Source organism: Lupinus angustifolius, chromosome LG11, assembly GCF_001865875.1.
Source record: "Lupinus angustifolius cultivar Tanjil chromosome LG11, LupAngTanjil_v1.0, whole genome shotgun sequence".
Lineage (NCBI taxonomy): Eukaryota > Viridiplantae > Streptophyta > Magnoliopsida > Fabales > Fabaceae > Lupinus > Lupinus angustifolius.
In genome coordinates this window covers 8,142,190-8,169,088 of record NC_032019.1, presented here as the reverse complement: position 1 = coordinate 8,169,088, position 26,899 = coordinate 8,142,190, and the positions used below count along the sequence as shown (strand labels likewise).

Genomic DNA, 26,899 nt, shown 5'->3' with positions numbered 1-26,899 from the left:
CCTTTGTTTTTGGTGGGGGCTGTGTTTGTTTTTTATTTTTTTGTATATGTTAGTGGCGATGTAGTTTCCACCTTGTTGACTTAGTTTGTATGAACTAATTCTAACTTAACCGATTATATGCATGATGTTATTCAGGAAATTGTGAATCAGGTTAAGTTATCATTCGATAATGATAAGTTGATTTTCCGCATTCGAGTTACTTAAAGTGATGTCCCGGAAAAGGAAGGTTTTGAAAAGTAAATAACTTTATGTCTCTTTATTCAAAAAAAAAAAATACATATTTTTCCGCAATGTTTTTTAGAAGTATTTTTTGGGGCGTTACAACCATCGCCTGAATCTTCTCAGGATCAGGTGGCACACCCCCAACAGAAATAATTTGTCCTAAATAACCCACAGAATCAACTCCAAAAATGCATTTAAATAACTTGGCATAATAATGATGGGAAGATAATAACTCCAAAACAGTAGATAAATGAAGTAGATGATCATCCAAGTTAGAACTATAAACTAGAATATCGTCAAAGAAAACCAGTACAAACCGCCTTAAGTAGGGCCGAAGCAAATCATTCATTGTTGCCTGAAATGTTGAAGGCGCATTAGTGAGTCCAAACGGCATCGCTAGAAATTCATAGTGGCCATCAAAAGTGCGGAAGGCAGTCTTGTGAGTATCCTCTAGGTGTACTCGAATTTGATGGTAACCTGATTGCAAATCGATCTTAGAAAAAATCGAAGCCCCGTCGAGCTCATCCAGTAGCTCATCAATGGCAGGAATAGGAAGACGATCAGGTATGGTGATGGAGTTCAAGGCTCTATAGTCAACGTAGAATCTCCAATTACCATCTTTTTTTGCACCAACAATACTGAAGATGAAAAGGGGATTGTACTAGGTACGAGTATGTCTGTTTGCAGCATCTCATGAAGCATAGAGGTCATGACTTCCTTTTGAGAGTGTCGGTAACGGTATGGTTTACTGTTCACTAGAGTTGAGTTGGGTAGAAGGGGGATATGATGGTCATGGGATCTTGGAGGTGGTAGATTTGTGGGGGTATGAAAAACTGAGTCATATGTGGTAAGGATGGTTTGAATGTGTGGATGGGAAATGTGTGGGTTTTGGGCCGTGTGGGTAGTGGAGAGTGTGGAGGGAGTAGAATTGTGATAGCATGAAAGGTTGAGATGCTATCGGTTTGGAGTAGGCGAGAGAACTGGTGGAGGGAGGAGCGTTGGATAGAATAACTGTTTTCTCCGGTGAGAGGGATGGAAGTTTGACCCACATTGAATTGCATTGAATGAACTACAAAATATGAGATAATAGGTCCTAGGATACAAAGTCATTCGATACCCAAGACAACATCAGCCCCCTTTATGGGTAATAAGTAGAACGGAATTAAAAATTCCTAGTGCTGTAGAGTGATGGGTGTGTTATCACAAAACCCATTGCAAAAAATATGATCTCCATTTCTCACCATAACTGAAAATTGAGGAGTTGGAGTAACTGGCAAGTTGAGATGAGTAGCAATCATTGGTTGGAGAATATTGTGGGAACTGCCTGTGTCAACCAAAACAGTGACATTGTGGCCAAAGATTGAGCCCGAGAATTTGAGTGTTTTGGGGGAGAGATAGCCTCATAGGGCTTGGTCTGAAATATGGAAATCGATGAGGTCTTCAGTGATTGGTTTGGGGTTTCTTCAACAGTTGGGTCTAGACAATGTAGGCAGTTTTCCGTGTCTGGAAACTAGTCATCATCCAGGAGTAACAGAAATTTTTTTGGCTGACATTTATGGCCAGGGTAGAACTTCTCATCACAATTGTAGCAAAGTACTTGGGCGCGTCGCTCCTACATTTGTGCAGTTGTTAATCAACGAATAAGAATAAGGGAAGTAGAGGGGAGAGGGGTCTGGTTGGGTGGGTTAGAGGAAGTGATTTTGGGGCTATATAAAGGAGGGGGGTGGTCCAAAACGTGGGGTTCTGGATGGTTGGCGGTTGGAGTCCCTTAGTTTAGCTTCTACCAATTTGGCCAGCCCCAATGCTTCTGAGATGGATTTGGGCTTAAGAATGGCTAATTCCCAGTGGATATCTGGCATCAACCTAGATAAAAAAACAGTTGAGAATTATTTCTTGGGAAAGACCCCAAATCCGGTTGCACAATCGCTCAAATTGTTTGTTGATAATCTGCCAATGTACCTACTTGTCGTAGTTTAAACAATTCAGCTTGGTGATTTGTGTAGGAGGAAGGCCCAAATCTGGTCTCCAAGTCTCTAGTAAAAGAATTCTAGTCAGATAAAAGAGAGTTATGGAACATCCATTTAAACTAACTAAGAGCCTCATCATGCATATAGAAGGATATCATGGGAAGTCGTTGGTCTGTGGGTACCATATAGAGTTGAAAGAACTATTCAGCATGAAAAATCCAATCAAGTGGTTCAGATCCATCAAAGGGAATGAGCTGTAGTTTGGGAGGTCTAGGAGGTGAGGAAAGTTGAGGGTTGTGGTGAAAATGTGGATGTGAGTGAGGAGGTGGAGAGGGAAACGATGGTATAGGGCCTGGTGGGATTGGGGATGTGTGGACGTGTGGTGAAGGTGGAATGGGGTTGTTGGAGACATTGGAAGAAGATGGTTGGTGAGGAAAACCATGTAGAGGATTAGAGGGCAAAGAAGGAATAAAGGATATACCAGCCAATTTGTCAGTAATATTATGCAAGACTGTAGCAATTACAGCATGTCGAGCATCATGTTGTTCTTGTTGTTCCAGCAACTTCTCCATAAGAATATGAGTAACACTATCTTCAGGATCCTTGTGAGAATTTTTGGGAGGCATGTGAGAAGCAATGAAAATACCAAAATTGTTAGGAAGTTTATTATATAAACTACTGAAATTCCTAGAACAGTGAAATCTTAAAATGGATTAAAGAAAAACTACGAATTCATATATTGCTTGCTTTACTCTCTGCATTCTCATACAATTTAAAGAGAAAAATTACAAAATATCTAGGATAGAAATGATCTACACCATGCACTTGGGTAGATCATCATAAGTGGACAGTTGTCCTAACAAACTTTTATTTTTAAACATAGTCATTCAACCAAACAAGTTTTGCTAAATTTCTCTTGTGCCTCCCATTTTTAACTTGGGCTCCAACACTAACATCTTTAACTTAGATAATTGTCACATACTTATCTCAATTTCTATAAATATTTTTTACTAAAACTTTAAAAGGTAAAAAAAAAAGTTTGTATATAGTGGGAATTAAAAACATTGGTTATAAAGTGAGATCAGTTTGAATCACTTAATTTTCCGATGTTTTCAAGGATGATAAAAAATATAGAGAAATGTTATAAATAAAATTAAAATTATTATCTATATTGTCATGTCCATCGAGATACAGAAATATAATATATAAATAATGACTCTCAATTCAAATGTTTTCTTATACTTAATTCTACATGAGCTTCCAAATTTTAAACAATTCATGGAGTATGCTTTAGCTCAGACTGCAACTTTCACATTCTCATCTGAAGCGGAAGGATTAGAATTTAGAAGAACACATCTTTAGTGGCATGTATCCTATTGATTTCACTTATTTCTATTTATAGAATTTGAAACAACATCTTAATATACTACTTTTATTCTATATCTTTTGGATATTTTGATATTTTCTTTTTCTTGTTATTTCAAACTTTTGATAATGTCGAAATTCAACATACATTTACTGAATGCATTTTTTACTCCATATCTATCAATTTCCTTTTAGTTTAGTTTTAAATGTGTATTAAATATGTTTATTTTAGTAAAATCATATCAAAGTTTCATATCTTCTAATGAATTCTTAAACCATGTATACAGTCTTAAACATTTAATGATATGGAATTCAAATAATACTACATAAATAATTTACATAATAATTTCAAAACTCAACAATAAAAATAATCTCAGTCATAAGTTCAGAATGTGTTCTGATGAAATTTTAGTAAGATATAAATATAACTTGTCTTTTTTCTTGTACATGAATATAATTTGTCCATTCTTGATATAAATTAAAAAAATTATGTACCAACATATGGTTTTTGTATATGATATATGTTTATTTCATCTTAAACACAAATTTTAATTCAAGTGAAAAAATATTCACTTTAAGGATTAACTATATTATAGTCTGAAAGTTCTTTACTCAAATAAAATTGCTTCTAAATGATGATATGAGTAGACAAAATATTGTAGGTAACAAATGATGTTTAATTACAAAAGAGAAAAAGAAAAACAAATGATATGCATGAAGGTGAGGTACCCAATAAGCTATGTAGCACATTAATATATGTATATTATATTATGATTGATTAAAAAAAATATTTAAATTAAAGTTTAATTATTAATTATTATCTGATTAATCACAATGTAATGGCAGATCCAATGGGCATATATGCACCCAAAACACTAGAGTGGAATGAAGATTGCTAATCTCCAATAATATCCAGAGTAATTAAAATATATTATTTAATTAAAAAATTATAAAATATAAATTAACATTTTATATTAAGTTAAATATTATTGGGTATTGATAGACTTTTTGGATAGTAGCAGTGTAGCACATATGCTCCCAAAACACCAGTCCTAAGTTGAATTCTCTATCCCTTTCTCCATTTCCACTCTCTCTCTTTGCTTCTCACATCAGAGAGAGAACAGAGAGAGGGCCAAATCCAATTCCATTCATTTTCCATAATTGCCCTCACCGTCTCCGACCCAACTCCGATCGAAATTCCGGTCCCCGCCGGCAAAATTCTCCACTACCATAATCCATCAACACGATTCCCTTATTCTCTAACCCCTAAAACTTTGATGCGACGATCGAATGCTCGAACTCGGGTTGGTTCAAATCGTAACAAAGTGGACCCGATGTTGAAGCTCCAAACCCGTTCCTCTAACCCACGCCCTAACCTCTTCGCTCGCAACCCCAAACCCTCCCCTAACACATTCCGATTCCACTGCACCATTTGCATCTCTCTCTTCTTCATCCTCCTCTTATTCCTCTCATACACTTTCTTCTCATCATCCAAATCAAACAATAATAACAACAGTTATAGAAATCATCAACGGTATCAAATCATAATCGACGGTGGTAGCACTGGTTCACGGATCCACGTGTTCAAGTTCCGCGGTGTCGATAGCTTTGATTTCGGGAACGATGGGCTGGCGTCGATGAGGGTGAGTCCGGGACTTTCGTCGTTCGCGGAGGATCCGGATTCGGCAGGGCGGTCGCTGGCGGAGCTGGTGGAGTTTGGGAAGGGGCGAGTGCCGAGGGAGAGTTGGGGGGTGACGGAGATTCGGCTTATGGCTACGGCTGGGTTAAGAATGGTGGATGTGGAAGTGCAGGGGGAGATTCTGGAATCGTGTAGGAAGGTGCTGCGTGAGTCTGGGTTTATGTTTAGGGATGATTGGGCTTCTGTCATCACAGGTTTCCTCTTGTTTTTTAAGATTAGTATTATTTGGTAGAAGTTTAATGGATATAGAATTTATTGTGTTGTTTTAAATATATGAAACTATTTACCAAGAAGACGTTAGTATATTAGTAGTATATTAGTGTAAGCTAGTTAGATCCCAAGAATGAGTGAAATGTCAAAATAGAAATATTTGTTGTTGTTGTTTTAAATGTAAAAAATTGGTGTGAAGTACGTAAGTGATTGTAAAAATATGACTTGACAATAACTTCTGGTCTAGGCACAAGGCTCACACCCATAGTTATATGGTTTATGATTTGTGGTACGGTTCCATGTGGTTCCTTACTTTTTATATCTTTTTACATTATTATTACAAGGCTTTGTTCATAAGGAATCCAATATGTGGCATGCTAATTCCAGTAAGCGGCACATATGCAAAATGAGGGAACCATGTAATTGTCCTCCTCTCACAACCTCTATGTCACAAGGCAAATAACCTTACTGTTGTGCTGAGACTCCCCATCTAAAAATATGGCATGACAATACAATTATATGCCAGAAATTGTCACATCCAGTGATAGGTACTAAACTATACAATATGTTGTACTGTAATAAATTAGTGATAGGTGGATGTGAGATAGATAGGTGTCAACTGGGTGTCAAATCTAGTGGTATGAATAACAGGAATGGTACAACTCTATATACATTTGGATCAAAATTAAACTGTAATATTCTGATTCTGAATATGTTGATCAAATTTCAACTGTATTAACTTTTGAAGTTACATAGAATTACAACAATGAATGGGGTAATTTATGATTATATGACTGAATGTGCACATATGAAGCTGACATTACCAATTTTTCTTATGGAGAAACTTACAAAACATCAAATTTCAAATATAGGAACGAGAGCTTTATTGGATGAATAACTATTTTGCTAGTGTCCATGAGTTTGGGTTTGATAAGGTATAAGCAATCAGTTTCTGTTGCCAGGATTTTAATGTAATTGTCATGCTTCTTTTTTTGGTTTTCTATTTCCCCTTGTTTACTTTGTAATAATTTGGTAGCGACTCTGTGAAGCACCATTGTTGTTATATCTTTGATTATTGGCTTATTTACTTCTCCTGCTGCTATATTGTGGTTGTGCAGGTTCTGATGAAGGAATGTATGCTTGGGTTGTTGCTAATTATGCACTTGGTACTCTTGGAGGTGATCCGTTGAATACAACTGGGATTATTGAACTTGGTGGGGCTTCTGCTCAGGTACAACTTCATTATTTCTGATTGCTTTTTCCTAAATACAATGTTGTCTGATCCAAATTATATAATTACACATGATTTACTACCTAGTGGGAAATGGCTTGGTCGTTTTTGTTGTATAAAATTATAAATTACCTTTGCTTAGTGAGCCATAAAGCCAATATTTTTGTAGAAAGAAGCCCACCTTTCTACTTAGGTTCAAATTGTTGGGAAGCTTAAAATATTGAATTTCTGCTTTCCTCTTATTACAGGTGACCTTTGTATCAAGAGAACCAATGTTGTATGGATTCTCGCGTGAGGTTAAATTTGGGGACACCACTTACAACCTTTACAGCCACAGCCTTCTTCATTTTGGCCTGGTGATCCTTATTTCTCTGTTGTGTTCTTGAGGCTCATTGGCATGTGTGTATATGCTGATATTCTGTATGCTATATCACCACTCACATGCCACATTGGTGTTTCTCTAAAAAAGAAAACTTTCCTATGATTCATAATTTTTTTATGCTGTTACTTTTTTTAGCTGGTACATTTATCACTAATTTTTTGCTGCTTCATTTTTCTGTCCATGTTAGAAGTTCAATGATTCTGATTCAGAACCAAATGTTTGATCTCTTTTGATTTCTTGTGATTCTCAAGTAAGCCATATGGCTGATCATGTATTCAGACTTATTTTTATTCCGTGGTGTTTGAGACATCTTCATTGTTATTTGTTTTGCAGAATGTTGCTCATGACTCATGGAGAAAAGCACTTATATCAGGAGAGTATAATTTGGGTAATCATTTGTGCTTCATCATTGGACTAAATTCTATGTCTTGAGTTAATTAGAGTGATTTTTAACTTAACCACCATGTTACATTATACTTCAAATTTATGGCTGTGATTTTTGATGTTTCAAAGCATTAAATGATTCTTAGAGATTTATGCTAAAAGTACAATAATAATACACAAATGCATTGTCATGAAGGAACCTAAAACGCTAAAACCATAATGTGGTCCCAACCAAGGTAGTCAAAATCATGATCTTGCTTGAGATCGTCCGATCTTACAATCTTCGACCCCCAGCCCGTGCTCGATCTCAGTTATGGGCACGCCTCCATGAGATCATGTGGGATCGTCGTATTGGAGCACAGTATCAATTGAATCAACAACCCCCTCAATCCCATATTCGGCCATTTTTGCTGCATGCCTCGAGTTAATTAAAACCCTGAACCACTTGTGCCGCTCTTCTCAACCTCTTTCCCTCTCCTTATCCCTCGATCCAGCAAACCTGCATGTAATAATTCGCAATACGCGCAGAGGAAGCAGGAAGATAGGGACAGGAAGCAAAGAACGATTGAACCTTCTTGTGTTGGTAGTGAGATCCAGCAGCCATGGCATGTTCCCAATGGCAGAGGAAGAGGAAAAGCTAGTAAAACCTAATAGCTTTAACAAAACTACAGTTTATGGTGTAGGTAAGGATTGGGCTGACTTCCAAAGGAAAAAAAATAAGGATTGGGCTTTTACACTAACTTAATTATATACTTTAAAATATTTGTTTTTAGTAATTTATCCAATTTAGCTAGGATATCAAAAAATAAGGATTGGGATTTTTTACTAGCTTAGTCTTATTCTTATAAATATTGCTTTATTTGATAATTTAGCCTATTATATATATGTGTGTGAATTTCTATGCATATATTAATAGGTAAGATCTTACGAGTTGTGTTATGATCATATATTTACGATCTTTGACTCCCCTCCCAATATTAAGTAAAATCTCAAATTTAACTACCTTGGCCCCAACCAAGAATGCACAATAGAAGCACAAGCAGATAAACATGATCCCAGAACAGATAGGTACCAACTGAATCCAGGAAACTAGTGGCACATGGATCAAATCCAAAAAATAGTCATCAAAGACGAAGCAACAATTCCTCTTCAATCTAAATATAAGATCTAATGATGATCGATTCATGTGTTAAACTTGGAGCCAGGATTGTCTTTGATCCCACTAACACCATAATGAATACCATATGGTCCATATCCATACAGACATCATAAAACTTATGTTTCATGTGAGAGTGGGATCAGCTATTTAATACCTATTATAAGTCTATATGTTCCAAATATTTATAAACAAAAAAGGAGAAATACCTCTCATCATCCAATGCAATTCCAAGACCGTCATGAAGCAGAGCAACAATGTATGCTGAAGAGAAGCAATACTGAAGCAACTCTTCCTCATCATGGGAGTGGTATTTTTCCTTCAGCCTTAACCAATCCTCTCCACAGAATTCTTGCCCAGCACTCATCAACTTAGACAGATAAGCCCTTGGCTCTAATCCAAAAAACTAGCAAAGCATCGAAGAAACAAGAATAAGTGTGAGAAGGATGCACCAAACTATCAATTATCAAACTAGCAAATTTAGAGCTGGGAATGTTGTGAGTCAAGTATTCAAGAAATAATAGGATTTCCAGTACATTACTAACAATCTAACATCGCCAATGCATCCATTTTAGACAGTAAAAAAGTGTGCAATTATGCTAGACAACATTAAAAGAAGCATAACATATTAACTATCAAGCATAAAAAGAACCTTTGATGTGTAAAAGAAATTTTCAGTCGCCAAAATTTTCCCTTGAAGCTTAGGTACGAAAGTTGATCCTATGTCACAACGCTGATAGGAACATTTTTCTGCGTATGTCAAAATGAAAACTTCAATATGAAACCAAAGAGTGAAGAAAGTATCTCTTTCAAGGGAACCTAGCAATACAAACCCATCAAAGTAAAATTCACCTTTTCCTTTTTGTAGTAGCATCAATGCTGCAGACCTGCACTCGGAAAAGTTTCCCCTTGTTTGAATAGTGGACTTAAATTGCCTTTTATCGCTCAGTGAGCCGTGAGAAAACTTCCATGACTCAACATTATGAGAGTACCCTGTAGGAGTACAAGGATCTATATGCAACCCCGCCTGAAGAGATTGAGAAGCTGCACTGAGGAGAATAAAGAATCAACGCCAAACTCTTTTACAATCAAAAGAGATTATGCAATTTTGCTGCATGCCTATAATGATGGCGGATAGCAAAGATTTTAATGATGTTAAGCAAGAAAAGGACATGGGATGCCAAATCACAAATCCTAGTGATGGATTTAATAAATACAAATGGCACAACAAAAGGAGTGCATGAATAGCTATCAAATATCTCAAAACTTGTTTACCGAAAGCATGTGCACAAAATTAATGTCAGAACTTTTTTATTATGTTCATATAAAGGAGAGAGGAAGCCGTTATGAACCTATTAGACTAAGTGTGACACCATTGCATGAAAAAGAGTTCCACATGAGCAAATAAGAAAAACTATGTCTGCATGTAAAGAAAATGGTGTAAATAGTTTAAAGGTCAAACCAGTAATATTTAGTACAGAATCTGTTACTAAAAGATGTTAATAGCACGTATTATATACATATATATATATATATATATATATATATATATATATGTATGTATATAATACGTGCTATTAACATCTTTTAGTAACAGATTCTGTACTAAATATTACTGGTTTGACCTTTAAACTATTTACACCATTTTCTTTACATGCAGACATAGTTTTTCTTATTTGCTCATGTGGAACTCTTTTTCATGCAATGGTGTCACACTTAGTCTAATAGGTTCATAACGGCTTCCTCTCTCCTTTATATGAACATAATAAAAAAGTTCTGACATTAATTTTGTGCACATGCTTTCGGTAAACAAGTTTTGAGATATTTGATAGCTATTCATGCACTCCTTTTGTTGTGCCATTTGTATTTATTAAATCCATCACTAGGATTTGTGATTTGGCATCCCATGTCCTTTTCTTGCTTAACATCATTAAAATCTTTGCTATCCGCCATCATTATAGGCATGCAGCAAAATTGCATAATCTCTTTTGATTGTAAAAGAGTTTGGCGTTGATTCTTTATTCTCCTCAGTGCAGCTTCTCAATCTCTTCAGGCGGGGTTGCATATAGATCCTTGTACTCCTACAGGGTACTCTCATAGTGTTGAGTCATGGAAGTTTTCTCACGGCTCACTGAGCGATAAAAGGCAATTTAAGTCCACTATTCAAACAAGGGGAAACTTTTCCGAGTGCAGGTCTGCAGCATTGATGCTACTACAAAAAGGAAAAGGTGAATTTTACTTTGATGGGTTTGTATTGCTAGGTTCCCTTGAAAGAGATACTTTCTTCACTCTTTGGTTTCATATTGAAGTTTTCATTTTGACATACGCAGAAAAATGTTCCTATCAGCGTTGTGACATAGGATCAACTTTCGTACCTAAGCTTCAAGGGAAAATTTTGGCGACTGAAAATTTCTTTTACACATCAAAGGTTCTTTTTATGCTTGATAGTTAATATGTTATGCTTCTTTTAATGTTGTCTAGCATAATTGCACACTTTTTTACTGTCTAAAATGGATGCATTGGCGATGTTAGATTGTTAGTAATGTACTGGAAATCCTATTATTTCTTGAATACTTGACTCACAACATTCCCAGCTCTAAATTTGCTAGTTTGATAATTGATAGTTTGGTGCATCCTTCTCACACTTATTCTTGTTTCTTCGATGCTTTGCTAGTTTTTTGGATTAGAGCCAAGGGCTTATCTGTCTAAGTTGATGAGTGCTGGGCAAGAATTCTGTGGAGAGGATTGGTTAAGGCTGAAGGAAAAATACCACTCCCATGATGAGGAAGAGTTGCTTCAGTATTGCTTCTCTTCAGCATACATTGTTGCTCTGCTTCATGACGGTCTTGGAATTGCATTGGATGATGAGAGGTATTTCTCCTTTTTTGTTTATAAATATTTGGAACATATAGACTTATAATAGGTATTAAATAGCTGATCCCACTCTCACATGAAACATAAGTTTTATGATGTCTGTATGGATATGGACCATATGGTATTCATTATGGTGTTAGTGGGATCAAAGACAATCCTGGCTCCAAGTTTAACACATGAATCGATCATCATTAGATCTTATATTTAGATTGAAGAGGAATTGTTGCTTCGTCTTTGATGACTATTTTTTGGATTTGATCCATGTGCCACTAGTTTCCTGGATTCAGTTGGTACCTATCTGTTCTGGGATCATGTTTATCTGCTTGTGCTTCTATTGTGCATTCTTGGTTGGGGCCAAGGTAGTTAAATTTGAGATTTTACTTAATATTGGGAGGGGAGTCAAAGATCGTAAATATATGATCATAACACAACTCGTAAGATCTTACCTATTAATATATGCATAGAAATTCACACACATATATATAATAGGCTAAATTATCAAATAAAGCAATATTTATAAGAATAAGACTAAGCTAGTAAAAAATCCCAATCCTTATTTTTTGATATCCTAGCTAAATTGGATAAATTACTAAAAACAAATATTTTAAAGTATATAATTAAGTTAGTGTAAAAGCCCAATCCTTATTTTTTTTCCTTTGGAAGTCAGCCCAATCCTTACCTACACCATAAACTGTAGTTTTGTTAAAGCTATTAGGTTTTACTAGCTTTTCCTCTTCCTCTGCCATTGGGAACATGCCATGGCTGCTGGATCTCACTACCAACACAAGAAGGTTCAATCGTTCTTTGCTTCCTGTCCCTATCTTCCTGCTTCCTCTGCGCGTATTGCGAATTATTACATGCAGGTTTGCTGGATCGAGGGATAAGGAGAGGGAAAGAGGTTGAGAAGAGCGGCACAAGTGGTTCAGGGTTTTAATTAACTCGAGGCATGCAGCAAAAATGGCCGAATATGGGATTGAGGGGGTTGTTGATTCAATTGATACTGTGCTCCAATACGACGATCCCACATGATCTCATGGAGGCGTGCCCATAACTGAGATCGAGCACGGGCTGGGGGTCGAAGATTGTAAGATCGGACGATCTCAAGCAAGATCATGATTTTGACTACCTTGGTTGGGACCACATTATGGTTTTAGCGTTTTAGGTTCCTTCATGACAATGCATTTGTGTATTATTATTGGTTGTTTCCTATTGACTTGAATTGTTGGCCAGGGTCAATGTTGCTAATCAAGTTGGAAATGTTCCGCTTGATTGGGCTTTGGGAGCTTTTATTCTTCAAACCGCAGCCGATGCAGATGTACAGAACCATGGCTGGATGGCTACCATTTTCAGTGATGAATCACCTACTCTTGTCAGACTTATTGGTATTCTTATAATATTGCTGTTCACAGCTTGGTCTATATCTAAGTGGAGGAAACCACAGTTGAAGACAATCTATGATCTAGAAAAAGGACGATACATAGTTACACGAGTTGTTAGATAATAGTTGCAGTAGATCAGATGTTCTTGGTTTGCAGATATGGAGGAACTGTTGTGATTATGATGAAAATACTTATCCATTGTCACTTGTTGGCCATGTCATATTCTGAAGGCCATTGTAGTGGGGCTGAGATTGTTCATCATTGGATTTGGATGCAGCATGTGGAGTTACCTCTAGTGGAGGAACTAGTATAGAGTAGTTTTGTGTGCAGTGTAATCCAGGAACTGAGTGTTATGGCACTCACTTCACTGGTTATAGAAAACAACAGTAGAGGAAGGAGTTTAGGGGGAGATTGGATGCTGCATCATTCAACAGAAATACCTTGTTATGGTTGTGATCTTTGTACCAAAGTCAGCATAAAAGTTACAGAACTGATGTTAGTCAATCGGCACATGCAAAGAGAAAGCTTTCTACATTCCTTCTCCTGAGAAGGTAATTTTGCAGAAGCTGATCTTGAAGAATTTGGAACTTACTCATAAATATTAAAGTCAATTGGTTGTATGAATACGTGTTAGGCGTATGTTCAATTCAAAGTTATTGTACTTGTGTTCAAAATCTAATGATTATTAGTATATAAACAGCATCCCAACGGTGGAAAAAGGTTGTTAATGGCGCATTGTTTATATTTTAACAGCTTAAGCAATTAGACCCAAACTTTACTTCAATTATGCAATTTTACTATTTCTTATCTTGCATTTATATTTCACATTAAAATCTATCAAATATATAATTAAAATAAAATATTAAAGATAATTAAATTTATTGAAATGGCACGAGTCTGATTTATAATTCTTCAAAATACATTAAAAGCAAAATAAATAAATAATAGATGACAAAAAACATTAAAATAAAGTATATTAAATAAATGCATAAATATAAATAATGACACATTGTTCTCAGCTAACGTTGTGTGTAATTTTTTCCCAAATATGCTCAAACAATTTTGGTTGAAGATGATGATGGGTATACCTATCATGAAGATAAAATGTTTTATGTGGGTACTCTTGAAAATTAGGATGATTGTAATTAATAGTTTGGTAGTGTCATTTCCCACACGATCATAATTATAATTATATGTGAATCTTTCATCTTCAACGATGATGTTATGCATTATTATGATTATAAGGCCATGTTCTAGTAGGGCAACTTATTATTGCAAAATTAGCTTGAAGCATTCCAAATGCTCATTTGATATACTTTCTATTACCTCCCTAGTTTTTGGTAAACAATTGTCTTAATATTATAAACAATATCTTGAACCAATGATATTAAAATAAAAACAGAAAAATAATTAATATTAATTTTTTAATTAACATAATAAATATTAGTTAGTCTATGACAAAATTTGGGATTTCATTTATAAAGCAAATCCTTGGCCTTATACCAATGGGATGCTTTGAATCTTACAAATGTTTTAAAGGGGTGTACATATGTCTCCATGTGACAAGAATGTGTGATTGGTTGAAAATGATTGTTTTCAACAAAAAATGTGTTGCAAATCATTGCTTCAAGCATCAACATTATTACATTAATAATGCACCATAATCACCCGATAGAACCACCCTTTCAATCCTATAGTATATTTATTCCACTCCCAATACATGCAATTAGAGGCTGAACTTGGTAGGTATTATTTTTCAATTTTTTAACCTTTTATTTTATATATATTGATATTGCTTATAATACTATTATTTCGTTTGAGTTTAAAATAATTTTATACTTATGAAATATATTATGGTATCACAAATTATCTTTATCAAACTTTGTAGCAAAAGTCTTAAAATTCTATAATTTTTATAAATAATTAAATAATGATAACATATGTATTTTTGTGCGAACATTATACTTTATGGATTTCAATGTGAGTAGGAGAATATTTACTCGAAATATTATTTTCAACGTTTTATTATTGACGTTGTTAGTCATTTATATTTTAAAAAAACTTCTCAATCATCTCTAAATTAAGTGCAACTTAGATGATATGGAAAAAGTGAAAACATATTATTTGTTTGGTCGAGTTACTCATCTTTTATTAACTATTGTCATTTAGCTACTATATGAAAATCATTTTCAACAACAAGACAAACACGCAAAACTATATAGCAATATCAAATATAAATTTCTTGTAGATAACATAGCGATTTGTATTAAAAAATAAATAGCTTGAAATTTTAATTTTAATTCAATTGTTAGTAAGCTGAAGTCTTTAATGAAGACCGACACTTTTAAAAGAATATACATTTTTCTTTAATATATTTAATTATTAATTATAGTTATTTAGAATTATATGTTATTTTAAAACTTTAAAAAATAATTATGTATATTTCTTTATATATTTTGGTAGCTTAATTAATCTTAATTATAAATTGTAATTAAATATGGTTATTTCTCCTTAATTTTAGATCGAGATTTGTCACTGCATCAATCAATATTACTTAGAGAAAAAGATATTTGCATTGACGATATAATAGTTTTTTTATATAGTTAATACATTATTCATTATTTATTTCTAAACATTATTTTTAAATAAAAATAATACAAATAAATAATGAATATTGAACTAATTTACTATAAATCTTTACTCTATTGCACTCTATTACTTATAATCCTTCAACAAATTGATTGAAGAAGGATGAAAACTTGACATTGCCACACTCCCATGGTGGATGCTTTAGCTCATTGCAACTAATATATGATGGGATCAATACAGAAAAGAAAATTAGAGATTACAGTAGAAAATAATTATTGTGACAAATTTCAAAACGATCACATACTTCCATAATTAATAAGCTACTTCAGATATCAAACCACTTAAAAGTTAGGGGTGTTTAATTTTTCACCTATGAAATAGTTTATTATTTAATCTTATCAAGCAAATTTATTTCCAATTAGTTAACTTATCAGTTTCTAATGTCCACTTCTAGCTTATAAAGAGACCTTATAAGCTCAAACTGATTTATAAGATTTCAACTAGCTTATAAGTTAATTATACCAAAAATAGTCTTTACTATTACTCCTTTTATCTTAAAGGACATTCAATTTTGAGAATTAATTATCTCATCATAAGATAAATTATCTTCTTTATCGACCAAAATTATTATATTATTCTAGTTAACTCTTTTCTATTAAAATATTTCTAAAAACTAAAAAATGAGATATATATCACGTTTTTAGTGACTGAAAGAGATAAATTACTTTTTGATGTGAGCAATGTTTTATTGTTTTCATTTACTTAATTATGTTAGATTCTCATATTCATTATAATTAATGTAGAAAAAGTTGTCACCAATATATTGTTGCATTTTTTCCCTCTTTTCTACTTTGCATTTAATGAATAAAATATTTTTTTATTTTATGTTTATTGTTTATTTCTTGTTGGTGCTCATACATATATCTATTTCTAGATGCTTATAGAGATAACAAATATTTACCAATACTCAATAAGTTTTCAAACTTAATTCTATATTTATATACTTTATAATAATTTTTATATATATATATATATAAATATTTACTATGTAAGTACTAAAATATATACATTATAAATTTATAATTCATTATGCTATAAAAATAACAAAGTATATTATTTATAATCAGATAATCAGAAGTAACAAAAATATTATTATATATATATATAGTGTTTATTAGAAATAAGTTTATATATATTAGTCAACATGCACTTCATATCTCTTAGCCTGCATTTTTATTTTTGGCATTAAATATTTAAATTTCAATATATTTTCTTCAAGAAAATGAAAGATATAAAATATCATATTCACATCCCAAACTAATATATTAAATGTTTATATTAGCGAGATGCAAAACATATCAAAAAATTGACATTTAGAATTAAGAATGATATTTTGTCTCAAAATTATAATCTTACCGGTTTGTATTCCCACACAGGGATAGTTTTTTGAAACTACCATGTAAGTGAGAAATGATGATAAGTAAAAATATCTGCAATAAAAAAGAGAAATAGAAATTAATTTATAGTAGTGGTTATAGTATATTTTGACTCTATATATCTATACTATTAATAAGGGAAAACACAAAATAACCACCCATCATAGTGTAATTTGTGTTTTCCTATTTTACCCTCAATATCTTTTTATTTTTATCAAAAAACCATATAATATTATTTTCTTATTTTATTTTTATTATCTTCTTATTTTAAAAGTGTATTTAAAAATTGAATATTAGACCAATTGAATAAATTCAACCGTAAATTTAACGCAAAAAAATTATATTTAAATTTATAAAATACAAACTATACATTACAAACGATAAGAAAAGGGTTAACAGGCACGACAATGCATGTCAACACACTAGTTAGTATAAAAGTATAAGTATAAATATATATCTAGCTCTTATTAGTAGTGATACAAATATTATTTTCACGAGTACCTATAAAAATATCCGTAATAATAGATACATGCGAAAATAAATTATGGTGCAAGAATCCATATCTTGATACTTGCCCAACTACATATTTATAAACTTATTTTTTAATTAAATATTTTATAATTATATTTTCTATTACTATTATTTTATAATTATATACATAAATTTTATTATTTATATAATAATTATTAATTATTACAAAATATAAAAATAGTCAAACTTAAAAATTGGTTGAATACTCACCATATTTCTTAAGGGAATGGAGTATCTCCTTATATAAGGAGATAAGTTATCTCCTTCTGCCAGTCAGTAAAATCATGACATGTGTCATGTTTCATCATTTTCTATAAAAATATTTTAAAAAATAAACAAAATAGTACACATGTCACATTTTTACTTGCTAGATACATCATTCACATTTCTTAAATAGTAGAGATATGAGCAGGAGAAAACATTATCGACTTATAATTATGACATGTAATTTTCAAATATTTATTATTATGACATATATGATACCAATTGCTGTATACTTTTTGACTAATTTTTTAAACGGATAAATATTAAATAATTAAATTTGAATATAAAATTGTGACGAAATGAACCGATCAAAAAACGCTCAACGTGTTTCTCAATTGCAATTCTCTCTCTCTAATTCTTCGGTAAGTTTTTCTGTACAAACTTTCGGATCCGTTGATCCATCACTCGATCTCGCTTTCTCACTTAATTCTTCTTCTTCTTCTTCATCTTCATTTCTTCTTATTTCAATTTTGTTTCATTAGGGTTTTGATTTGATTTCCTTCCCAATTCGCAATGAGTGATCATTTGGTTCTCTCTGTTGACCGTCTCGCCCGCCCTGTCCCCGTTGACCCTGTCGCGCAACCTCCTCAGCTCCCTTCCGACACGCCACCTTCTCCGCCGCAGTCTCAGGCCGAGGGTGCCGTTGCCGGAACCTCTGAATCGGCTCCGCCGGTGAACCATGACGACGAAGCCGAATCGGAGAACGGAGAGGGTGGTGATGAGGAGGAGCCGCTGATCCAGATGGCGGAGTGCCGCATTTGTCAGGAGGAGGATGGAGTCTCCAATTTGGAGAGCCCCTGTGCCTGCAGTGGGAGCCTCAAGGTACCAATTCATGTCTTTGACTTTTATGATTTTGTATTATTTATTTTTTGCTTATGTTAATATTTTTATTATTAGAAAAGAATTATTATTATTTTGTTATTTTACCTGAGGTCATAATTATAATTGTTTCTAGGGATATAGAATTGATGTCTGTTTTGAAATGATGGATTAATCTCAAGCTGCACAATGCAAAATTAAAATAAGATAGAAGGCACGGGTTGGGAAAATTTGTATAAATATGAAATTCAGAAGAAATGGCTGAGACTTTTTTCGGGAAAATGTTTTTTTTTTGCCATCTAATGTCGTAGAGTCAGTGTTGATGCTTTGATGGTGATTGCTGAACTGATATTTGCTTTGTCTTGGGTAGAGGTATTAACTTTTGTGATGACAGTAAATGAATTTTTTTAATTTTCTAGGTGCTACTTTGACAAAGTTGTGTTTGTGTAACTTTGGTATATATTTTTTTCTTACTCACCTCACCTGGGTTATGAATTTGATCCCTTTGTTTATTTGGTTGAAAATTTGAAAAAAATGAGAAGGGACTGTGCATGTTAGAAACTGTTTTTTTGAGTCTACAATGAATTGATTCTGTTTGTTGAGCTGGTAAATGCTTTAATATCCACAACCAGCTATGGATTAGAGCTGAAAATGAAAAGGAAAAGGAAGAGTTGATGAAGATTGGTTTTGTGATTTTGGCTTTCACTTTTTCATCTCTGTTTTAGGTCTAATTCTTGAACTATTGTTATTTGGTTTTGCGCAGTATGCTCACAGAAAGTGTGTCCAACATTGGTGCAATGAGAAAGGAGACATTACTTGTGAGATCTGTCATCAGGTATGCTTCTTTGTTCATGAACCTTCATATCCCTTTTATTTTTCTGTTCTTGTATGGTTATGATATGACAGTGGGAAGCAGTGGCTTGCCACAAGGGTTAAATGTACCTTATCTTCTAAACTTCTATGTAGCAACCCATGTAAAATTTCATAGTTCTGTCCATGCAGGTAAAGTGATTGAGTGAATGACTATCTGCTTTCTTTGATTAAAAACTCAAGAAAATACTTGCACTTGAAGTTTTCCTTAACAGTATAAAGAAATGATGGAAGAGATAACCCAAGTAAGAATTCGTGTGCAAGGTGAATCTTGGCCCAAGCTAATAGCTCGGATTCAGAAGAAAATAGGGTTACCCTTCTATTTCCCCTTCCTTATTCAATAAACCAGGCACTTACATGACCATTCTTCAGTAAGGATTGGACTTCCATCACAAAGTTGATCCAAGTCATTGTATCTGATAGGAATCTCTTAACAACAGAAAAATAGTACAAGAAGTTGAGAAGAAAATAACAGTGCAGAGTATTTTATTGATGGTGCAGTAAACAGAATAGGAAATAACATAGTATTGGAAGAAAAGATAAGGTAATAACGATAGGAATATTTCCTCTCCTTGTGACAGATTGCCACCCCCAAACTACCAAATGATTCCCTCTTCAAACCTCCAAATTCCTTCCTCAAATACACACCCTCTGAATCTGCTCCCTTCTTTCTCTTTCTGCCACGTGTGAAGTTAGTTACTACCATGTGCCTCAATTTCTATTTCTTCCCTTCTTCCTAATTTGCCCTGATCTTTCTTACGTCGTCTCTGATATACCCTTTGGATTGGGGGTCCATCAGTATCTAAGATGTATGATGCCAGCATGGGTTTAATAATATGCATGTAAATGTTTGGGATACATGCATGCCAGCTAAAAATGACAATCTATAAAATAGCAATCTGACTTTTAGATGTGAGTTTGAGGTTCTCATATGTTTTGGAATGGGGATGTAAGGATTGATCATGGGTGTGCTTCCCGTGAACCAAACACTTGCATGTTTCTTAGGCATCCAAGATATTCTGGACATTGAGATGCCTGTATGAGGATGCATTTGTACCATACATGTCCTTAAACCTCATGTTTTGTCTAAAAAGGGAAAAATTGGGGGAAAGATGTACATAATTATTTTGAAGTTTGATATTTTGTACTGATAGATTGCACTTCGAAATTTTGAAGTAGCTCTTCAGGTTACTTCTGTTTTTTTATACCTTGTGGATTAAACCAAAAGCTGGTTTACCTGTTTGTACTCAAATCCTCTCATGGTATATTAAATTTGTGCTAGCCTTTGATGGAAATTCCTTATTCTTTTGTGCATGTACATCTCAGCCTTATCAATCTGGTTATACCGCCCCACCACCTCGTCTTAATCCTGATGAAACTACCATTGATATAGGGTAAGCTGAACTTTTCTATTTTTTAAAACAGTATTTATTTTTGTGTTGTATGAACATTAAGTATGTTATGCTAGTTTTTTGTGTAAGTTTTCTCTTTGTAAGGGATCTATTAAGAATGCAATGATTTATTTTTAAAGGAATTCAAAATGTCTAACTAATTAGTTGTGACCATTCGTGCAGAGGCTGGACAATATCTGGCACACCTTTGGACTTGCGTGATCCTCGACTCTTGGCAATAGCAGAGGCAGAACGTCAATTCTTGGATGCCGAATATGATGAGTATGCTGCTTCTAATGCCAGCGGGGCTGCATTTTGCCGCTCAGCTTTTCTAATTGTAAGGCTTAACCTTGCATTCTTTTTTTCTATATAGCATTCAGTCATTCTTACTTACACCAGGCAGTCATTTTATTGAGGGCATGTTAGTGGACAATAGGATATAGGCACAAAATTCTCAAAGCTTTGGGGGGCACAAAATTATTAAGAAATCAATCCTACTTGCTATTGTTCTCTTGATGCACCAATGCATTTATTCACTCTTTACATAGACTGCATCACTATGTTAGCTCTTGGGCACGATTTTAAGCCTAATTCATTTTATTTGGTGCAGTTAATGGCCCTTTTGATCTTGCGGCATGCACTCTCTGTCACAGATGGTGATACTTCTGATGATGACCCATCCAATTTTTTCTCTGTAAGTGACTTGAGTTTCGTCCAGTTAAATTATTTGTACGCCCACTGCTGTATTAATTTCAATAGTCCTGTGTTACTCTTCTAATTATCTCACCATTTTCTTCAGCTTTTCTTGCTTCGAGCTGCTGGATTTCTTTTACCTTGCTATATTATGGCTTGGGCAATCAGTGTCCTGCAACGTCGACGTCAAAGACAAGTCAGTGATTGTTTTAGTTCTAACTGATAGTCTAATATTTGTTCTGTTTTTGCTAAGTCAGCCCATTGGTTTTGTTTTGAAATAACTATGTTCCATTTTATTCTGCATGCAATGTTTGTATTAATCTGAGAAACTGCGAGAAATGCAGATGGATTACCCCCATCATTTTCGGCGAATTTCTAACTTTTGCGTCGTATGGTGAAAACAGGAGGCTGCAGCTCTAGCAGCAACACAGGTTGCTTTTGTTCTGCAATCTGGGCAGCGTAGGGGTCTACAATTTGGAATTCCACCTGGACCCACAGTGCACCCGGAACAAGCTTAGGTTTTGTGTTAATGTATGAATTCCTGTGGCGTGTTCGCCATGTAAAGAAGGCTTGCTGAAATACCATGCGTTATTACTCTTTATTTTCACAACTCTATATTTGTACATACTAGTGATGGTAAAACAATTCAGGATTCCAGTCCCATATATAAATGTTGTCCAATCCATCCTCTTATTAAAACAAGAGTATTTATATTTGAAAATGACAAAAAGGTTCTAGAGCTTTTGAAATACATTTTTGATATGATTCTGAAGCTTTTCTTTTTCATCTATTTTCTTTCAAAACTTAATTCGCAAATGTATCTTAATGAATTATGAGGATGATAAATGCATCTTATATTTTTAAGTGAGGAGATTGTTTCCAATATTTGAACTCATGAAATGCACTGATATCATTTTTCTAAGAGTATAATATCTATACATTGTTAACATAGAGATTTATACAGTCACTACTTCATATACTATTCATTTGGATTATGATTATTTTTTTAAAAGTTAATTATAATTAAATATGATTGATGAATAATGCAGTGATAATATATAAAACTCATAAGTGATTATTGTATATATTTTTTCTCTCTTTTTCTAAGCTTCACATTGCTAATTTTATAGAGTTGGATAACATTTGTCAAACATGAATTAAAATTAGCGTAGAGTACAATATGAAAAACTTCTTTACATAAGTTTAGCTCCTCTACTGAAATGCTTGGTTTGAAAGGGATAAACAGAACCTGAATTATGAGCACATTTCCCCCTTCTGAATATGTCATCTACAACGACAACAAAGTGGATCAGGTTTTTTATATTTAGATAATTGTTTCAAAATAAGGATCTTATCACATGATGTAACTATAACATTTCTATTGCATCAACCATCACCATATTACATTTACCATAATTGGCCGCATCAAGCCATAACCGATACAACACAACTACAATCTTATTAGTATAGCTTCAACCATAATTTAAAGTCATGTGTAGATGTTCCAGCAACTTGGGAAGGAAATCACAAATAGGGACCTTAGATTTTTCAGGAAAATGGCTTATATTAGTTTGTTTTGTTTTTTTGTTCTCCCTCATTTGATTCAAAAAAGCAGATAAGCATATATTCTAACATACTCTAGTTATGATTATGGTTCAAGATGGCGACCAATTTTAAATCATAGGCAAAGCAAGGAATCATCTCACTTTAGCATATGTTTAGGTAACATTCTGTTTGTAGCTCAAACCTTTTTCCTTTCTTTTGTAAAGAATTTATAGCAGCCAACCAGTCATATCAACAATTTTGGTCCTTCCAATCTAACGTGCCTCAAATATGTTCCAAACTTGCAATTTATTCTTCAGCTTCAAAATTGCCACAATCTTCACTAACCCTTTTCTGTTTCCTTTCATTTATTTATATACCAACAAATTGATTGTGCAATTAAGCAGTATTTCAAGCACATAAACCACTAGCAATTTAGTATCTGAGACTTCTCAATGCATTTAAGATTTCAAATCTATATGGATAAAGCACATAACTTAAGCAACAAAGTATTCAAACATATGGATATTATATGTAACAGTTGCAAATCGTATTTTTTTGCTTTAATCTTCTTTAAGTTGCTTTGCCATATTTCCTTTTCTCTCTTTTATGGTTATTTATGGCCTTATTCAGTAAGTGCTCGTTGTACCAAGTCCGTCATGCTGAGGCTTATGGGGCACACTTTGGTTCAAAACAAATCTACAAAGAGCACACAGCTTTAAGACCAGTCTTGAGAATCTAGAAAAGCCATAATGTGTAAAACAAAATCACCTTTGCTCTATGTAACTGAACAAATTTTAATAGCAGAAAGTGGGTTCCACCATAATGTGTGTAGATTAAGAGAAATGCTTGTTGTAAATAAAAAGGGCTCACATAGTTCACATGATAGATATAGAGAGAAAAATGGAAGAGAAAAAAAATATATTTATTGTAAAATTTTTATATACTCTCAATCAAATTCACAATTCATTTCTAATTATTATTTTTTTTAAAAATAATATAAATAAATGATAAATAATATATCAACTGTATATAAATATTTACACTAATAGCGCATACATATTACACTCAAAATAGAAGGGTAGAGTATAGACATTGAATAAAGAGAGAAATGATTTTTTTTATAAGCAAAGTTGTATTAAATAACACAAGGGGGACAACGCAATACAAGAGAAAAATCATGACTTGATCCTTTTAGAAGAAGAAGTAATACATTCTAATGGAGTTATACACCAATTATCAAAAATAAAAGAAGAAGGAGCTATCTTTGCTTCAAACCAAGACCAAGATCGAACTTAAATCAAATCCATTAAATGTAATAAGCTAACCGGTTTATCGGTGAAAATAACATCATTCCTCTTAACCTAGATAGACCATACAATATAGAACCAAATCATTCTCCACAATTTAGATCCTCTAATTTTGATATCAATGACATCATGCATGTTCAGAGACTCCACAATTGTTGTAGGATTCGGCACATCCACTTGGAGCCAAGAATAAACAGTTTTCCACACGGAAGAAGAAAAATCACAAGAAAAGAACATATGATTAATGGACTCCTCATGGTTATTGCAGAAAACACACATCCGATTATCAGTTCCAGTGATAACATTCCTTTTATAAAGTTCAACCCTCGTAGGAAGTCTTTTTCTAAGAAGTTTCCAAATAAAACAACACGCTTTTGATGGAACACAGTCAATCCAAGATTTAATTGAAGTGTTACCTAAAGGAAAAATACTTGGATCAACTTGAATGAGATATGCAAACTTCAACACATACTTCCCAAATGCGTGAAGACCTCATCGCCATGAATCCACGATATCCTTCTTGCAAGAATGCTGACTAATCAGCTCATGCATACTCCTTCATGCAAGAGGAAATGATTAGTTTGATGAAATTAATTTTAGAATAATGTTAGATGTATAAGCAAGACAATTAAAGTTGTTCCTTTAGTTTTTATTGGGAACCTGTTGTGATGGTGTATACATTAAAGATTTAAGAAATTGGGAAATGGAGAGAACTTTGATTATACAAATAACATAATTTCTGTGTAAAATATTTGTAAATGACAAATTTGTCTGACATTAATAGGATGACAAATTCTGTTTGCCAATTGAGTCTTGTATGAGAATGAATAGAAAGAAAAAATTTCAAAATTATTTGATAAGTGTATCTCACAGTTCTCTATCCCAAATTTAACCATCATACATATCAAGTGAAGATGGTACATACCGTACCACGTCCACATACATAAGGTCCCACTCTGCATTTTAAATTTCCTGATTTGGAATCATACGTCTGTACATCATACCATGGCTATAAAAGTTCAAAATCTAATGATAATCAACTCCAAAATTAGAATGTCACAACAAATTAAGCCTTAGGCATATGAATACAAGTTAATAAGTAGTTAAAAAGCATGTTCTTTTAAGGCATGTGGTACCAAACTCTTAAAAGGCAGTTTCAAACCTTATGGACAAAAATGAAAACTGGAAAGCAACCAGTCATTTTAATTCTCACTTTAGCTAGAATATAAAAAGCAAAAAATAAATATTGTAATATTTATGCACGTCAGTCAGTGTAAAGATTCATAATAAAAAGCAAAAATCAATATATCATCTATCGTTTATTTGAATTACTTTTTTGAAGTATCAATAATAATTAAATATGAATGATGTAATAATAATATATCAAACTCATATCCGCAGGAAAGAGGACATAAATTATCCAAATACTGGTTTGTTTCACTTGGACCATGACCAGTCATCCTTCATCTTAAGACACCATGTTGTTATAAAGTGACTTATGCTTTGACAGTTCCTAGTTGCATGTAATATTTTACGTTAAGAAAAAGGAATCCATGGAAGAGAGAGAGAGACAATGCAATTTTGAAGTGGGTATTAGAAGTTCCCAACCCATCCAAAATCTAAAAGTAAAACAAAGCATGAAGGTCCCATTGAGTCCAAGAAATTGGTATTTTTGTTACCTGGGGTAGAGAGCTTAGAATTCTCTAAAGCTTAGAAGAGCATAAAGCAATAGTTAGTTTCTTTTAGGGGATGTTCTATTCCCACATCTATTCTTTATGTGACCCTTCTTGCACCATGTTCCAATCTGTGCCCACTCATTCCAATTCTAATTAAAGCTAGTGATCTCTAATATTGCCCTTTCTTAATGACAAAGGAACGATAATTTACCATATTAACCCATAGAAGTATTTATATGGAGTAAAACTGTATTATTTTTTTGGTACGGTCACCTTTTAGTTAAGTAACAGAGTGTGTGACTGTCCACTATCAATAAATATCGCTCTCATGGATCTAACTCTTGACTTTTTGGTCATCCTAGGGATCTAGTGAATCCTTACACTACTAGACTAACACATTGTTAGTTGTAACTATGTAATGCAACTTGTTGTAGGAAAATATATAAACTGCTATGTTCTTTTTATTAATAATATAATATAAGCTGCTATCTAAATACATCCAAACTTGGAAACACTATACATACGACATGACAAGGCTAGAAGACAGGGATGTGAATTTTTTTTAAAAATTATTGGATTAGGTACAACTCTTAAACATTATATATAAATATTACAAAGTGATAATATTTATTTATGTATTGTGAGTTTGTGACATTTCTACAGAGGGGAGCCTGAGAGTAACCTTTGTCGAGTAACTTGGAAGCAATATGTTCAAATTTTAGAATTAGTTTTTTCACTTGCAAGAATAAGACTACATTAGTCTACCCTTTCTAAACCTCATTAGGTCAAAACCTCATGAGTCTATCCTCCCTAAACCTCATTAGGTCAAAGCCTTGTGAATCTACCCTCCCAGACTCCCTTAAGTGAATCTGATGTAGTAGTCATCAAAGATAATTTACACAACCAAAG

General features: G+C 33.4%; 3 protein-coding genes across 3 annotated transcripts; 2 read left to right on the top strand and 1 right to left on the bottom strand.

The window, feature by feature from the left end:
* LOC109360758 (probable apyrase 6) lies at positions 4,596-13,543 on the top strand. Its single transcript, XM_019605850.1, has 8 exons — positions 4,596-5,447; positions 6,582-6,694; positions 6,943-7,050; positions 7,410-7,464; positions 10,653-10,844; positions 10,947-11,044; positions 11,291-11,487; positions 12,721-13,543. The coding sequence occupies exons 1-8, from the start codon at positions 4,832-4,834 to the stop codon at positions 12,989-12,991; spliced, it is 1,650 nt and encodes a 549-aa protein (XP_019461395.1). The 5' UTR covers positions 4,596-4,831; the 3' UTR covers positions 12,992-13,543.
* Positions 8,609-10,116, bottom strand: LOC109360759 (probable apyrase 6). Its single transcript, XM_019605851.1, has 3 exons — positions 9,469-10,116; positions 9,269-9,366; positions 8,609-9,022 (listed from the first exon to the last, which is right to left on the bottom strand). Exons 1-3 carry the CDS (start codon positions 9,488-9,490, stop codon positions 8,777-8,779), a joined length of 366 nt encoding a protein of 121 aa, XP_019461396.1. The 5' UTR covers positions 9,491-10,116; the 3' UTR covers positions 8,609-8,776.
* On the top strand, positions 17,961-22,183 carry LOC109359054. The gene is made up of 8 exons (XM_019603563.1): positions 17,961-18,051; positions 18,172-18,511; positions 19,272-19,343; positions 20,705-20,772; positions 20,953-21,106; positions 21,380-21,463; positions 21,569-21,658; positions 21,867-22,183. The coding sequence occupies exons 2-8, from the start codon at positions 18,203-18,205 to the stop codon at positions 21,978-21,980; spliced, it is 891 nt and encodes a 296-aa protein (XP_019459108.1). The 5' UTR covers positions 17,961-18,051; positions 18,172-18,202; the 3' UTR covers positions 21,981-22,183.